The 15,980-nt window shown below is 37.4% G+C and overlaps 1 protein-coding gene across 1 annotated transcript in view; it reads left to right on the forward strand.

The window, feature by feature from the left end:
* The window catches only part of ROS1 (ROS proto-oncogene 1, receptor tyrosine kinase), a 69,238-nt gene extending 65,029 nt beyond the window's left edge, over positions 1–4,209 (forward strand). The window contains exon 39 of the mRNA XM_089492183.1: positions 4,103–4,209. Within this exon, the coding sequence (XP_089348309.1) occupies positions 4,103–4,209 (107 nt within the window). The remainder of the gene's footprint in view (positions 1–4,102) is intronic.
* Positions 4,210–15,980: the final 11,771 nt, after the last annotated feature.

The raw sequence follows: 15,980 nt of genomic DNA on the forward strand, positions 1-15,980 counted from the left end.
CTCCATAGCAAATGCATTGGAGGAGGATTTTGTAGAATTCCTCCATATACATTTGCCATTTTCCCAGATCTCAGACTACTTGCCTTGCAGAAGATATGTTTGGCTGAACACATTTCCAACTGCCACACTACTCACATGTCACACTTACCCCCAGCTAGCTAGCAAGTACGAGAGTTTTGGGTGGTCTAACATGATCCCGCTTGGATTCGCTTAAGGTAATTTATTTTAACAGGCTGAGATTGCATAAGTACTTACAAATAACTTAAATAGGCATTCTTTGTTGGTGAACTTTAACCCCTTAACGTCCAATGACGGCCCAGACACGTCAGAAACAAACGGACCAATGACGTGCCTGGCATGTCATTTCATGAAACAAGCTTACTACGATCACTTTCTTCGTTTTAAATGGCGTTGCTGTAATGCGTCGATGTCGAGGCATTCAGCAACACCGAGATCAGCAGCCCCTGGGGCATCAACATCCGCCATACACTATTTGGTGGCGGACGCCCATTTTAAAACTTCAATGGTGTTGCTGAAATGCCTCGATAACGAGTGGCCGGGTTCAAAGATAGAGCATAGGCACAGACTGACCAAAATGGGGGGGGGCGCACTTCTCAAATGTGGCCTTTTAGCCATCAAAAACCAGACAAAGCCATGCCTGGGTGGTATCACTGTACTCGGGAGATGAGGTTTGATGGGGTAAATTGCATTGGCCAGCTTTAAAGATACCTGAAGTAGCACATAGTGCAGAATGACCAGATTTAAAAACAAAATGGTTTTGAAATAACCAAACGCTACTTGTAGCAAAAAAACATAAAAACATTGGGTATTTCTAAACTCAGGACAAATAGTAGAATCTATTTAGCATGTTTTTTCATTAGCTTTTTTGTATGAGTAAAAGATTTTTTCAAATAAAACAGAAAAAGTGTTTTTTTTTCAATTTTTCATCATATTTTATTATTTTTATAGGAAATTAGAAAGTATGATCAAAACAATGGTATCTGAAGAAAGCCCTTCTTGTCCTGAAAAAAACAATATATAACTTGTGTGGGTACACCAAATGGGTGTGGAGAAAATTACATCGAAACACAAGCACCGCAAAAGTGTTAAAAACAGCCTCGGCCCCAAAGGGTACAAAAAGTAAAAAAAAGCCTGGTCCTTAAGGGGTTAATATAAGCATTTGGAGCAATGTTTGTCTTGCTTTGTAAGAAATCATGTAACATACACTTTTTCCTCCACCTCTTTATTTTTCCTTTTCAAACACAGAAATATAGGCTGATCAGATAATAGGGGATTTTGCAGGTTGATGCTGGACAGCTCTGATTTTAATGTAGCCCTGCAACGTGCATTTTCTGTAAGTGCGCCTGGTTTATGGGGCCATTGGATAACCTTACCTATAATATACATGCCGATTTTTAGGACACTTTTGCAAGCAAATCTCCCCAGACTGGCCCACTGGCCAGTTAATAATGAGAATCAAGGCTGTCATGCTGCCACTTAGTGACCTATTGAAGTGGGATTCTAGCACATGAAATCATATCCCAACATTCTGCTTCAACAGATCGCAAAGTGCAAGTGTGTTTTTAATGACACACATGGCAACACACCCATACCTGCCTCTGGCTATGCACCATCATCACTTCTGCTCTCCTCCCATTACTGAGTACATGTATAATTCTTCAAGGAACAATTTAGGTTTGAGGTTTTTAAGCAGGAAAAAAAGGCAGACTAGAGTTGTTCTTATTTTCTTATTTCCTACCTTTTACCACATTGCTTTAATTTTATAATATATTATAAGGAGAGGCTTGGGGGAAGTGAGTTAATTGTGATGTTAGTTTTGCCAACATTTACCACGTATATTAGTTCCACTGAGGATAAATATTCCTTTCAAACCAATTATCTCCAAATTAAAAAACGAAAGGCATAAGCTATGGATAATATTCATAAATGAAAATAAATGAAATGATAAAAAACTGACTGTTCTGCTTTCATGTTTTTGGACACGTCATTTAAAATACCGGTAATATAGCCCAACTGTTGGCCTCCTCTCGCAAACATAAATAAAATAAATGTGATATGTAGAAAAGAAAATAAGGCTAGAGTCAGTAAAAAAAAAAAAAATTGGCAACAAAATAATAAAAAAAAGATATATGCATGAACAGATGTAAACAATGGCCTTGTACATTTGTACACCCCAGTGAAGAGACTAGGAGATATATATTTGTTATGCCACATAAATGTCATATATAAAACAATTCTTAAGAAAACCTTTTTCAATAGTTTAGTAAAAAAAAAACTGAATTTGCAGTGCAATTTTAGTTCTTGAGGTTTCAGCTTTATATGTAAACAATAGTGCAAAACAATGAATATCTTCACCAAAAACAGATTTAGTTAAAGGTACTATATTACCTAAACATTGTTTTTACTGTGAATGAAAAGAAAAAATTAATTGAAAATAATGCATACGTTGTGTTCACAATATTGCAAGCAAATAGCTAATTTAGGAGAAAAATGTTAAATGAAAAGTTAATGAACTGGTTTTCAATGGGTTATGTGTAATTTGCATATAAATCTACAAGTGATGTCATAAACAGGAGACTCCACATTGAAAACACATCTTTTCCCTAATTTAGGCAATTGCTTGCAGTTCTACTAACATAATGTATCGATTATTTCCAATCATTTTTTTTTTCTTTTCTCCATTAACAGTAAAAACAATGTTTAGGTGATAAAGTCATCTTAAATTCTGTCCATTATTACCTTATTTTTTTTCAAACAATTTAACATGAAAAATAATGAAAGTAGATGCAAGCAATGTGCATTAAGCAAAACTGTCTGCAATTGTACACCCCAGTTTGGATATATACTAAAGATACTGACTATATAGTTATGTTATAAATAAAAGTAAAGAAAGTGTGAATCAAACGTGCTCTGTGTGAAATGTGAATAAACTCATGGGTTTTATCATCCCAATATCCTTTTTCCTTCAAAATGACTTTGATACCCTTTAATTTCTGCGAGGATAGGATATAGAGGCAAAAGGGGATCATTGTTGACCTTATTTGCATGCGCCTACCCAGAATCTGTAGATGAGTGTTTAATAATTCTTCTACTACCCCCTTAATTTTAAGTGGAAAGGTTATCCATCACCTTTGCCCATCATAACTTTTGTTATTGGTATTTCTCATTCAGGGCTATGGCATTGAGATGTGGGACTTTAGCCTCAATAGATCCCCCAGCAACGCCACTAATGTTAAATAAGAGTAATGACATGAAAAATGTGTGGGAAATATTAAAGGTGGCCCTAACCTGCATTATGGTTCAAGGAGAATAATTGTTTTGTAGCCGGAAGCACATCTCACGTATAAAATCTAAATGAAGCCCATTCTGTGAACACTTAAGCCCTGGGAATAGTAACGTAGACACATACTGAATAAAAATACCACAATGACTTCATGTAGCTCAATTTAGGCGAACACTAGCACTTAACACTTTCACAAGGAACAGATCTAAAGTTAGGCAGACAGGCCAGCAAATGTCTGAGACATAAATACCAAGGTTTAATTGGAAGGCCTTATTATAAAATGTCCACCTTAAGGGCAAGTTTAAAGCAGCACATACCTGTTATCAGCAGTAACCGAAGAATCATTTAATGACTTCTCAGGTATTCTGGCACAGAATTGTAATCTCCTTTCTCCATATGAGAAAATAGAGCTTTGTGATATGAAGTGTGGCTATCCATATGAAGGCTTTGACTAGCAGTGAATAGATGTGAGGCAATCAGATACAATACCAAGCCACGTTGGTTAATCCTTTGGTTGGACATGTTGGTATTCTGACGTTCAACTTAATTTACATAGACTGGTGGAACAGGTCTGGTAAAAATAGTATTTTTTTATCTTAAACCCTAAATCATTTTTATAAAGAAAGAAATTATGCCAGTAAAATAAGCTATATGTTTTTTGGGGTATTTTTCTATGCCTATAAGAGTAATGTAAATATGTATAGTGTGGGCTTCTTCTTGTTTGGATTTTTAAAGAGTATACTTGTGCATTCCCCTGACATTTTAATATTGCAACTGAACAACCTGTTTTCGTTTCAGATACAGACGTCAATGTTAGCAGCAGAGAACCAGAAGGTAGTGGTCCATTGACTCTTACTGAAACAAGAAATCCAGAAGGACTCACTTACCTTATGATCACAACATAGAAGACCAAACATCAAAAAATAATCAAGATAAGAAAACACATTATTATCTCCCATGTTAAAAGACAGAAATCCTTCAAAATGCTTCAATCTTTAGGTTTCGTTGAAAATATGCAACTTGACTGGAACTGCTTAAATTATTAGATGTTCAATTCCATAGGAGCAATTGGATAAATGCTTATCTTGTTATGTAAGAAAAAAAACCAGCATCCCTTTTTTCCTTTTTCCATTTACTTCTGTTTTTTTCTCTACCACCCTCCCTCTTCCTTTCTTTTTTTCTTTTCTCTATCTCTTTACATTTTTCTCTCTCTATCTTTATTCTCTCCCTATTCCTCCACATATAACAGAAGGCCAACTAACAATGTCTGGGTCAACTGTTATATACAGTGTACACAATGCACTGAGCCCTCCTGTATATATATATATATATATATATATATATATATATATATATATATACTTAAAAAAAGAAAAAGACTGCTTATGAATTGCTTATTTAATAAAGAAATGTATTCTCCTTTCATATGGATTTTGTCATTAATCCTTTGTTATCTGTTTGTTCCTCAAAGAAATTGTAAAACATACAAATATAGCTTGCGATTTTGAATATAATTAGATATTGCATAATTAATGGATGGTCCAATATTGGTAAAGAATGGTCTGTCCTATCTATCCATCTATCTATCTATCTATCTATCCGGTATGTATACTGTACACTCACTGGCCACTTTATTAGGTACACCTGTTCAATTGCTTGTTAACAGAAATAGCTAATCAGCAACTCGATGCATTTAGGAATGTAGACTTAGTCAAGAGGACTTGCTGAAGTTCAAACCGAGCATCAGAATGGGGAAGAAAGGGGATTTAAGTGACTTTGAACGTGGCATGGTTCTTGGTGCCAGGCGGGCTGGTCTGAGTATTTCAGAAACTGCTGGTCTACTGGGATTTTCACGCACAACCATATGAGTTTTGAAAAAGATGGGCTATAGCAGCAGAAGACCATACCAGGTGCCACTCCTGTCAGCTAAGAACAGGAAACTGAGGCTACAATTCGCACAGGCTCACCAAAATTGGACAATTAACGACTGGAAGAATGTTGCCTGGTCTGATGAGTCTCGATTCAAGCTGCGACATTCTGATGGCAGGGTCAGATGTTGATGTTGACTGTCTTCTGGGAAAAAGTTGGTACAACATTGGGAACACTACATCGCAAAGGAAGGTGAGTATATAGACAAGTGACGTAATTTGTTTGGAAATAAATAGAGTTAAAAAGTGCGGAAACTTTCCGAAAGTCCCTATATTCATAGAGAAGGAGAGGTGTTTCTGCACCTCTTTATAGTCGAAAAATCTATCTGCATTATTCTGGCCTTTGTGTGCACTTCCACAAAAGGGCTGAGCCACAGTGACTGCCCCCCCTCCAATCGCAGAGAGGGTGTGTTCAGAGCATCCGTCATTTTGCGGAAGTGCTCTGGGAAGCCACAATAATGAATTTACAGAGAAAGAGAAGCATTTCTTCACAGAGAGAAGCGGATGAAGATAGAAGACACAGGGCACAGCGGACGAAGAAAGAAGACAAAAAACAAGGAGAGGCAAGAGAAGAAGCACAGCTGCGGGAAAGGAGGCACAGCTGCGGGAAAGGAGACACAGAAGCGGTCAGTGGAGAAGGTAGGGACATTGAGATAAAGCACAAGAGAGTGTGAATGAGCGTGAGAATGTGTGTGTAAGAGAGCATGAGAGAGTGAATGAGAGTAAGTGACAAAGTTCTCTGAATTTCATCTGAACCAAAAGGGCAGGAAACAAAATTTGTTGTTCGAAAACCAATAGACCAAAATGAAAACAAAAAATGTGTGCAAATAGTTTTTGGTCTGTTTTTACAAATCTAATACAAACTACCATTCCTAAATTTGGGGTGACTTGCCATCTTGCCATCCAATGGATCAGAAATACAGTGCAGGTGTTGTTGATGTTGTAAATGACTATTGTAACGACTGAAAATTACTGATTTTTAACAAAATATCTTCATAGGCATACAGAGGCCCTTTATCAACAATCATCATTCTTGATGTTCCAATGGCACGTTTTGGTCTCTAATCCAAGTTTAAGTTTAAAAGGCTAATTGATTGTGAGAAAACCCTTTTGCAATTATGTTACAGCTAGAAATGCCCTTGTTTTCCAAGAAAAAGTGACCACTTTTGAAAGGTAGTGTATGTGTTTGTGTATATATAATATATATATATATATATATATATATATATAATGTGTGTGTGCATTCCTTGCTATATCTGGATAAGAGGCACACTAATAATAATGCAAGTTCAACTATACAAAACCTTTTTTTTTATTTGTAGAAAATATTTCAATAGAAGAATAAGAAGCAGCAGGGTTAAGAGTCTACATGCTCGATTGATCTTCTTATTTTCATCACCTACCCTAACTGAACATTTCACTCTTTCATGAGCACACTGCAATCCCTAACACCCAAAGAGGATTATGTATGAAAAAATTTGTTGCAGTGCAAACTTTGGAAAGTGGCCCTATCGCTATAGCAACCAGTGAAATGGTCTAATCAAAAGTAATATTCAATCGATCATGGTGATAATATCACATTTCAGACATTGTACGAACACTCACTTTTTAGTCTTATAGCCCAAACAAATTCTATGAACTGACTTTTTAAATTCAAGGTTTTCACTTTTTTTGATATTTTCCTGTATTCAAAGTTTACGCTCCAATACTCATTATGCTGAAGTATAGGTTCAAGGAACAGAGATCATTAGAAAACGATATTCAAATATTCTTTGATTGTTTAAGTAACAAAATTACTCACCTTGGCATTTACATTTTATTGTTCAGTCTGCAATTTTCTTGAACGTAACTTACTGTTTTTTTCTACATAGATATTTGTTTTGCAGATACTTATCGACTATTGTTTGGTATGTTTACATGTATGTGGGAAATAAATATATTAGACATCAGTCATTTATAACTAAAAGGAAACAGTCCTTGACCTGTTAAAGTCACATAAAAAATAGGAGAGTAATTTTCTTCTTCCTTGACCTCTAACTTTTTCATATAACAAAACACATAAAAGGAATATTTGTTGCTGCTGTGCATAATTCTGTAGAATCTTAAATGTTTCCGATAGAAGCATTACATAATTACTGCAACAAGGCTTTTAAATATATCTTTTGTAATAGGTTTTTAAGTAACAAGCCTGAAAGGTTAATGCAACAGTTTGGTAAGTGTCTGTATCTGTTTGGCCAAACATTACGAGCTCTTCTTCAGGATTAATAAAAAAAAATGTGAATTATTTATTTGAATTGAATTTTGCCTTTTTTTCAATTAGGGCAATATTTACCAAGGTTTGCTTTCCACGTGTAAATTGTAGAGAATGACTATGTGGTTTGATTTATTTTAATAGACGTCAAGATGTACTAAGGTGGGGATAGTATACTTCTGGGGCTATCAGGGTTTTAGAACTGCTACAGTGCATGTAATGAAATGGTTAATGGTGTTTCACCATGTGCTTTGTGAAATATAACCTTGAAAACCTTTTTTCTGAGTGTGACTTTAAGTTTGATAAGTAACTATCATACACATACTGTATTTGCTGGATGACAAGACAAGGTTTTTTTCAAAGCAAATGCTCTGAAAAATATCCCTCGCCTATTATTCAAGGTCGTCTTCTAATCAGACCTCAAATAGAGGTCTGACTACAAGACTAAGATCCAGATCCCCCATAGCGCATCCAGGGACCTGGATCCTCCTCTCCGGCAGCCGGTGGGGGTCTGTGTGATGCACGCAGACAACCTCCGCTGCTGCCGGCACTTCCTCTGGGGCTTCTATGACAGAGCGCCAGCATCACATGACCTTCCGGTTCTCAGTCATAGAAGGTCGCACAGACCTTCACCGGGTGCCACCACTAGACACCAAGGAATCTGAAGCACGGGGAGAAGTCTAGGGAAGCACTGGTAAGTCGGGGGAGGGTAAGAGTGGCATATGGGGGGTATAAGGGCTTTCTGGAGGCAGAGTGGCATATAGGGGGTTAAAAGAAAAATAAGGGAGGTAGAGTGGCATATAGGAGGTTAAAAGGAATATTATGGAGGCAGACTGGCATATAGGGGTGTAAAAGGCATATTTTGGAGCAGAGTGGCATATGGGGGGTTAAAAGGCATATCTGGGAGGCAGAGTGGCATATCAGGGAGGCAGAGTGGCATATAGGGGGGTATAAGCTATATCTGGTTGACAGATGTGCATAACTGGGGACAGGTTGGCAAATAAAAGGAAAAATGTTCTCAATCATAGTTTTTATTAAATATGAAAAATAGTTTACATGTGAATTAATATTTACAAGTAAAACTTTTTTCTTATAGGGTAGTCCTATATTCCAGCCAATACGGTATATATATCTATATATATACACACACTCACTGACCACTTTATAAGGTCCGTATGGACCAAAATCTCTGAGGAATGTTTCCAGTACCTTGTAGATAGAATGCCATGAAGAGTGAAGGCCGTTCTGAAGGAAAAAGGGTATTATCAAGGTGTACCTAATAAAGTGGCCAGTGAGCGTATATATATATGTGTGTGTGTATATATATATATATATGTATATATCACTTTTTAGTTATGCTATTGCATGATAAGTGCTGCCTGTCAAAGTCGCTCAGATCCTTATGCTTGCCCTTTGTCCCTGCTTCTAACCCATCAAGTTTGAGGATGAAATGTTCACTTGCTGCCTAACATATCCCACCCACTGACAGGCTAAATGATAACAAGATTATCAGTGTTATTCACGTCGCCTGTCAGTGGTCATACTGTTATGGCTGATCGGTGTATATATATATTTATTCTTGTAACATTGCAAGTCTTTATTCCACATATCACAACACAGGAGTACATCAACTGTTTCAATTATAAGCACGTTTGAACATTGTAATTTAAAAATTTCAAGGCAAACAGTTTGTATCAAAGCTGTGCGAAATTCCAAGCCGGCATAATGCAAAAAAAAATGTCAGTATTAGTAGTGTGAAAATTACCAAGCATGTAGGACATGTGTGCTGCTGTACCATAATAAAGAGATGCTTCCCAACCAAAGCATTGCTCACATTCTTGATGAACTCCGGGGAAGTTCATCCCACATCCCACAGAGCACTGGCCTATGAGTGCCATTTGTTAACTATTCAAAATTAGAAACAAATGCATTTTGATAGCAGAAGAATTACATGTTTTGTCCAATAATAATAATAATAATCAAGCCATATCCATATCAAGCCCTGTTCCAACTTTTGGTACTATATCAATACATTTTAACAACAATAATGATCATAATAGTTATAAATTATAATATTTTCTAAAATTCTGTAGATTGTAAAATCAACTTTGATCAGACTTCTCTACTCTTTTTCTTGCTAACAAACTGTAATTGTAACTAACCTGAATTTTTCACCTGTATTTTGTGCATCACTTATTTGATGACACACAAAAACCTTTGTCATGCTTCTGATTCTGTCGGCTTTCCAATGAATTTGTGGACTGGAACAGTTTTGCCCATCTGAATAAACACATGTTAGCTACTTATACTGATAAACTTTATTGTAAAAATGTGTTATAGGTAACATCAATTTACAATGATCTGCCTAAAATACTTACAAACATTACAAAAAGGTCTGTTCATAAAGCAGAAATCCTTCTTATTTATATCAGACATGTATATGCATTATTACATCTGATGATGTGGCAATTATGTGTATTATATGTGTTGCAATTACCATTTTTTATTTATGTTTATCTGAAAACGTATAAACCACATTGACAGATTTATATTGTAAGCCCTAGTAAACTGAGCCCTATATTTCCCTGTTTTTATGGTTTTTTTATGTATAATTTCACTGAATGGCATTGTGGACTCTTTCATCATCAGATGTGTGTGTGTGTGGAGGGGGGATTTGTTGGGCACCATAGTTCCACAAAGGATTCACATTACTTTAACCCCCTAAGCCTTCTATTTTGGGAGAGGAGGCGGTATGGGTGGGTACCAAAGTATTATGCCCTAGAGAATGTGTGTGGGGTTATGTATAGACTCCCTATTCCAGAGGGAGAATTATGACCCCCCCACCCCCTCACTGGGGAAGAGAAGACTTGGCTGTATCCCCTTCTTGGACCCTCATTTTTTTTCAATTTAGTTTCTTTTTTTATGTGTTGAACAGATATGGCAAGTTGCAGACGAGCTAGCAAGGTAAGGGTCGAGTTAAGCTCATGAACTCAACTGCAACTCAGCAAATCAAAGCTGCATTTACTCACAACAACTTGCCAACAACCCATGCATCACGAAAAAGGGAGTTGTTTTGCAAATTGTAACATACAAGTGCATTTGTTTTACATTGTTACGTCAGCTAAGTTAACATGTAACCTGACTGATGACTCTACTTTTAGTGAATAGAATAAGACATTTTAGTAAGTGAATATTGTATCGGAATAAAAAAAGATGTATGATTACAATAGGTGATGTAAAAATAATTGAGCTATTTCTGTTTAGCAAACTAGATTCCCCTAATCTTAAATTTACCACAGCACCTGTCTGTCTTTATAACGGGTGGTATGGGTTTTATACATATTAGAAGAGACTAAATGCTGCCTTGTGTTCCTAACTTACTCACACCAAAATAGCAGAGTTGTTTTGTGGAACAAGAGTGCAATTGTATTTTTATACATATTGTATAAAGATACACTCTGTTATATCTATGCCTTGGGTTGCCTGAGTGGTATATTCTCTACTGCATTCAAATAAATCTACTTTTCCCAGTTCCACGCTATATTAAATTAATTGACATCACCTCTAGATTGTAAGCTCCTTTGAGCAGGGCCCTCCTCACATGTTGTTTCTGTATGTCACTTTGTTATGTTATATACTTATTATCCTATCTACCCTTTTGTACAGTGCTGTGGAATCTGGTGCGCTATAAAACAATAAATAATAATAAATATTACTATTATTATTACAAATACAAATATATGGGAACTTCCTAATTAGTATTGATATTTAAATACCATAGCATACGACCCCACTCCCAGCTGTTTTCTGTGCAGGAGATGTGTTCAATGGGAGCACTCTCAAGCAACTAATCAGTGGCAAGAATCACTGAAAAAGATGGAAGCAGCAGGGCTGCAGCTTCTACCACAGGTTAGTGTTTTTTTTCCCCTTTGTTGGGGCTGTTAGTGACAGTTAATTGTCCCTTTACATTAGTTTCCTTGATGCATAACTATATTTTCAAGTCAATCATAAAACATTTCATGAATATTCGGCCTAACCGCTTGAAATGTGGAAGGTTTCCTAGGCTGTTTATGTTGTGTGTGTGTTTTTTTTTATTTCAGCAGCCAGTCACACAGTTAACAACCCAATATGGACAGTCTGGCAAGAGTTTCTTTTGAAGGAAATTAAGAAAATCACCTATACATGTTTTTTTTTTCTACTGCATAGAGCAGTAGGATCCAGTGCCTAAAGCATATGGGAAACACAATGAGAACCATTATTTTGCAGAAAGCCACAACATCCAGATTTTATTTGCTTTTTTATAATGACACATTTGCAAACAAAGCTGTTAACTGCAGTAGCCACAACTTGCTGATTCTCAGTCCTCTAAGTGACCTGCACTTTGCTATTTGTTTTGTACTTTTTATACTCTTGTTGCTCTTCCTCTGTGTGGAGGTCATAGCAAGGAACAACTGGGAGATACTTATACTCTCTCTTGCCTTTTTAGGTTATGAGGGTCTCAGTGTGTTTAGGATAACATGATTGACAGCTCCACTCCGGTCCCAATTAGCACCCTATAATTTATTAGCTTCTGCTTTCAGATTATGCGTTAACTTCACAAATATTTCAACCACGGAAACAGCAGCTATCAGGTATCGCTCCTTGATCCAGCAGCCTGTAGCTGCAGTTAGAAACAGGCAGAGCAGTCTGCCCAAGCATGAGGGGATCCAACAAGAATAATCATTTGTGGGTATGTGAGCTGGTGCGAGGTCAACGCAGAAAGAGAGCACTTTAGATGCTGCATTGCAGGAAATTGCACATTGTGTCAGGATTCCTCTCACTTTACTCAAAGGAGGTGGGGAATGAAGGAAATGGTAATGAAGGGGGTTTGTTTGTCTAACTACACTGCTTGAGCAAATATCCAGATTCAATTACATACAAACAGCAGTTAAAAGAATGCTAATGTCACCAAAGCGCTCCCTCCTCCTATCACTCGATCTTAATAGTGCAAAATCTTTATGCTACAAGATCCTGTATCCTATATTAAATGAATAGGGCTGACTTTATTACATGAGGCCTGGCCAAAGGTCTGCTGGTATGCTCATATATTTGAAACACACATTATACATATTATTTATATGTTCTATATATGGGTTGCTGTTTTTTGTTCTCGGAAGCTTATCCTAGAAACGATTAAGGATGCAGGGCCGTCAAACGTCTTTTGTGGCCATGTTTTGGAAAGATAGACCTGTGTTTTGGTAAAGACAGATAGGGCAGGTAGATTGATACGACTTACTGAATTAGTAAAGTTTATTTACACATGGTCAAGCCTTCCAGATACAAAATGGCTATAGGTACAGCAATGGAATGTACCACCTTGGCTTGATCTCTCTCGGTGACCCCTGTCTGTGCTGCCTGTATGCTGTGTACAGCCCAGGTCCCTAGATAAACATAAAAAGCAGCCTGGTTCCCCCTCATATTGGCCCTCATGCCTGATGCGCTGTGAGTGGAGGCACTTTCACTGATGGGACTGCAGTTGGGGACAACAGGCACAGAATCACTACATGAAACTGTGTGAAACACCTACTGTCATTTTAACTTTGGGCACATCAGCTAGTATGAAAATAATACTGTCTTCCTTAGTGTTATGGTCCCATTGATATCTTCAACAGGTGCAGATCTTTAGCAATCTTTAACACTTGTCAAACTGGGACAGATATGGACATAGTGCTAACATGGTTCAAGCTGCTTACATTTCCCAACACTAGTGCTTTCTGTGTTTTATATAAACGTGGACGGAGCCTGCAGCTTACTTAGGAATTTGTTAACTACTGTGGCAGTCACCTACTGTGCACCATCTTTAGACTAGAAAGGACTTCATGCTTATGACATTAGTAGTCTAGAAAGATTATTCTCCCTACCCATAAGTAAATAAGACCCAAGGTCCAAAAACCACCATATATTGTCCAGCCTTTCACAGAGAGCCAGGATTAGGATTAGTTTGTGGCTGGCATTGATCTAAATAGAACTTCAAAGCTCCAGTGATAGATAATAGCAGGGCTCCCAGACCTTAGAAGAAACCTGAGACAACCTACAAGATTTATTTGCATGCAAGCTTGAGATAATTTCAAAGTACTGAATAATATGGAGACAGGAGTCATGTTAGGATGGACAGGGTCCAGGGAGTCACATTTCCATCCCTTCCCCTGCCAGATCATCAGGTGCATTTAAACATCAGACCACAAGTAACTCATTCAGTGCTACTGTAAAGGACAGAAGGCATGAGGGTTTCAATACCAGACACTAGAAGCTGACATGAGTAATGGAGAGGCAATAAATCACTGATTTATAGAGGAGGTGTAGAATTACACTCTGCTGTTTTCTTATGCTTATTTTGTCACTTTGTTTAACCCCTTCTGTAGGAGGGGGTCAACTATGCATAGCAGTGGTTAATTCCTGGAAAAAACACGCAGCTGTTTCAAGAGACAGGAATATGTCATTGTATGAAAGTGCACATTCGAAGAAGTTCAAATATACCGTATATGTAAAAGCAATGCACCTACTTTTGACGAAGGGCTGTAAGGATTTGCTACCAACTCAGCCTTAAGGGAATAAATCTGTAAATGGTCGGAATCTGGTCAGCTGAGTTAAGGGTTAATTCTAATGACCAGGTGCGACTTAGGTCACATATACTCACATTTTGTTTGCAACTTGAAATTCTGTATGTTTCAGCTGAGGACATGCAAGTTGAATCACCACCATTTATAGTGGGGAGTGGGAAGTCATAAAATAACTTTCAGGGGTATAGGCTACAACTACATCCCCCTCTCCCCCATGTTCAAGGACATCTCTTTTGTTTAACTTAATTTTTTTCTTTACGTGTTTTTATTTAATGTATTTTGTGATAATAGGGGATGGGCTACTGCACATTGTTTCATTTAATTTTGGGGGTATTTTTTTGTCAGCTCTCATTGTCTATGTTCTTGAAAATGCTGTAGTTATGTATGTTAATACATACTCGCATATTTTCTTCACCGTAGACAAGCCCATAGTAGATATTGACCAATTTCATTTATTGCCTGTCTTTCAGGGGAGTGCAATCATATGGCAGTTGCTCTTTGGGTATCCTCATGGTCCATGCTTCTGTGCATTGCTTTCTTTCTTTTTTTTTTAAAAAAAAGGATTCTATTGAGGTTTTTGTTGAACATAGAAGGGGCATACATGTGGATGACATCCAGTATAAAATAGATGAGACCAAATATATGTATCAGTTAACCCGTTAATGACAAAGCCTGTACATGTACGGGCTCAAAATGCAATGTTTTCAATGGGTTTAGGGACCGCCCATTGTCCTTAAGGGGTTAATCCAATACTGTACTGTATTCATACATATATGTGTATGTTTGTAAATGTATGTGTTTACAGATGGTTTACATGTGTGTATGTGGGGTGACAGAAAAGTTAGATAGAGGAGGGATAATGTAAAAATTAGACAAGTAAGATAAAAGAGAAAAAAGGTAAATTCCCTCTGCGCATTTACTGTGCACCAACGGACTGATCAATGGACTGAAGAAGCGGTTTACCAATCCAGTGGTATGGTATATTAAAGGTGTGATGCTACTTATGATATGTAAAGATATATATATTGTGACAGAAAGCAGGGGATGATAATGGAGGGAGTGTATATATCCCCTTATATTTTGCAGGGTGGTTACCCACAATAGGTTTTCTAGCCCCAGGGAGATGTACTGTTAATATTGGACTTATTAACGTCTGTTGTTATTTGTGTGTTTTGGGTCCCTGGGGTGGAGCATTTGGAGAGTAGGGCGGGCCAGTGCTCCACTCCACAGTTTATGAGCAGCCGAAGACCAGCAGGTGGGAATCCAGTCCGGAGATTATCGGATACTCTCCTAGTACTCACCTGGTTCCACTAATTAATGGGAGAGGCAGTTAAGTAGCCTCCTGGTCTCAGTGCAAAAGAGAGATCATTTGGCTCCCTGAGAGAGAGCTGCCAAAAACACTGACTGCTGCAATTATTGCATATATTGTGTTATTTTGTTTTGTTGGAACGGATAAGCTGTCCAACTGCAGTTAGGTTGGAGTAACTTGTATTAGTTAGTGCTCACAAGAGCGAGGCTTTTTGTTTTGATTTATTTATTTTCTGTTATGCCTGTGACGAAAAATAAAAACAGGCCCAGCCTTTTATTTTACCCTCCTCGTGTCTGAGCCGTCTCTGCAGCCTTGAAGACTGTGTGTAAGTAAAGATTCCCGGACAGAGTACCAAAGTGAAGGGGTATTCTGTCACAATATATATAGAGTGCAGGACAAAAAACTTGCATGTTTTAGCAGCAACTGCCTGAGAGGACTTGTGGAAAGTACTTGCAGTTACTTCTCCATTGAGGATTTTCACAATGAGCAGTCATTCAATATATAATTAGCAGAATTGTATTTTGTTTCCAAATGCATAAGCTCACATTCTTCTACGTGGAAATGCAGCTGTATAACTGTCTTTTATTGT

This window comes from Sceloporus occidentalis, unplaced genomic scaffold (genome assembly GCF_023333645.1).
Source record: "Sceloporus occidentalis isolate IW3139 unplaced genomic scaffold, rSceOcc1.0.p SCAF_54, whole genome shotgun sequence".
In the NCBI taxonomy this organism is placed as follows: Eukaryota; Metazoa; Chordata; class Lepidosauria; order Squamata; family Phrynosomatidae; genus Sceloporus; species Sceloporus occidentalis.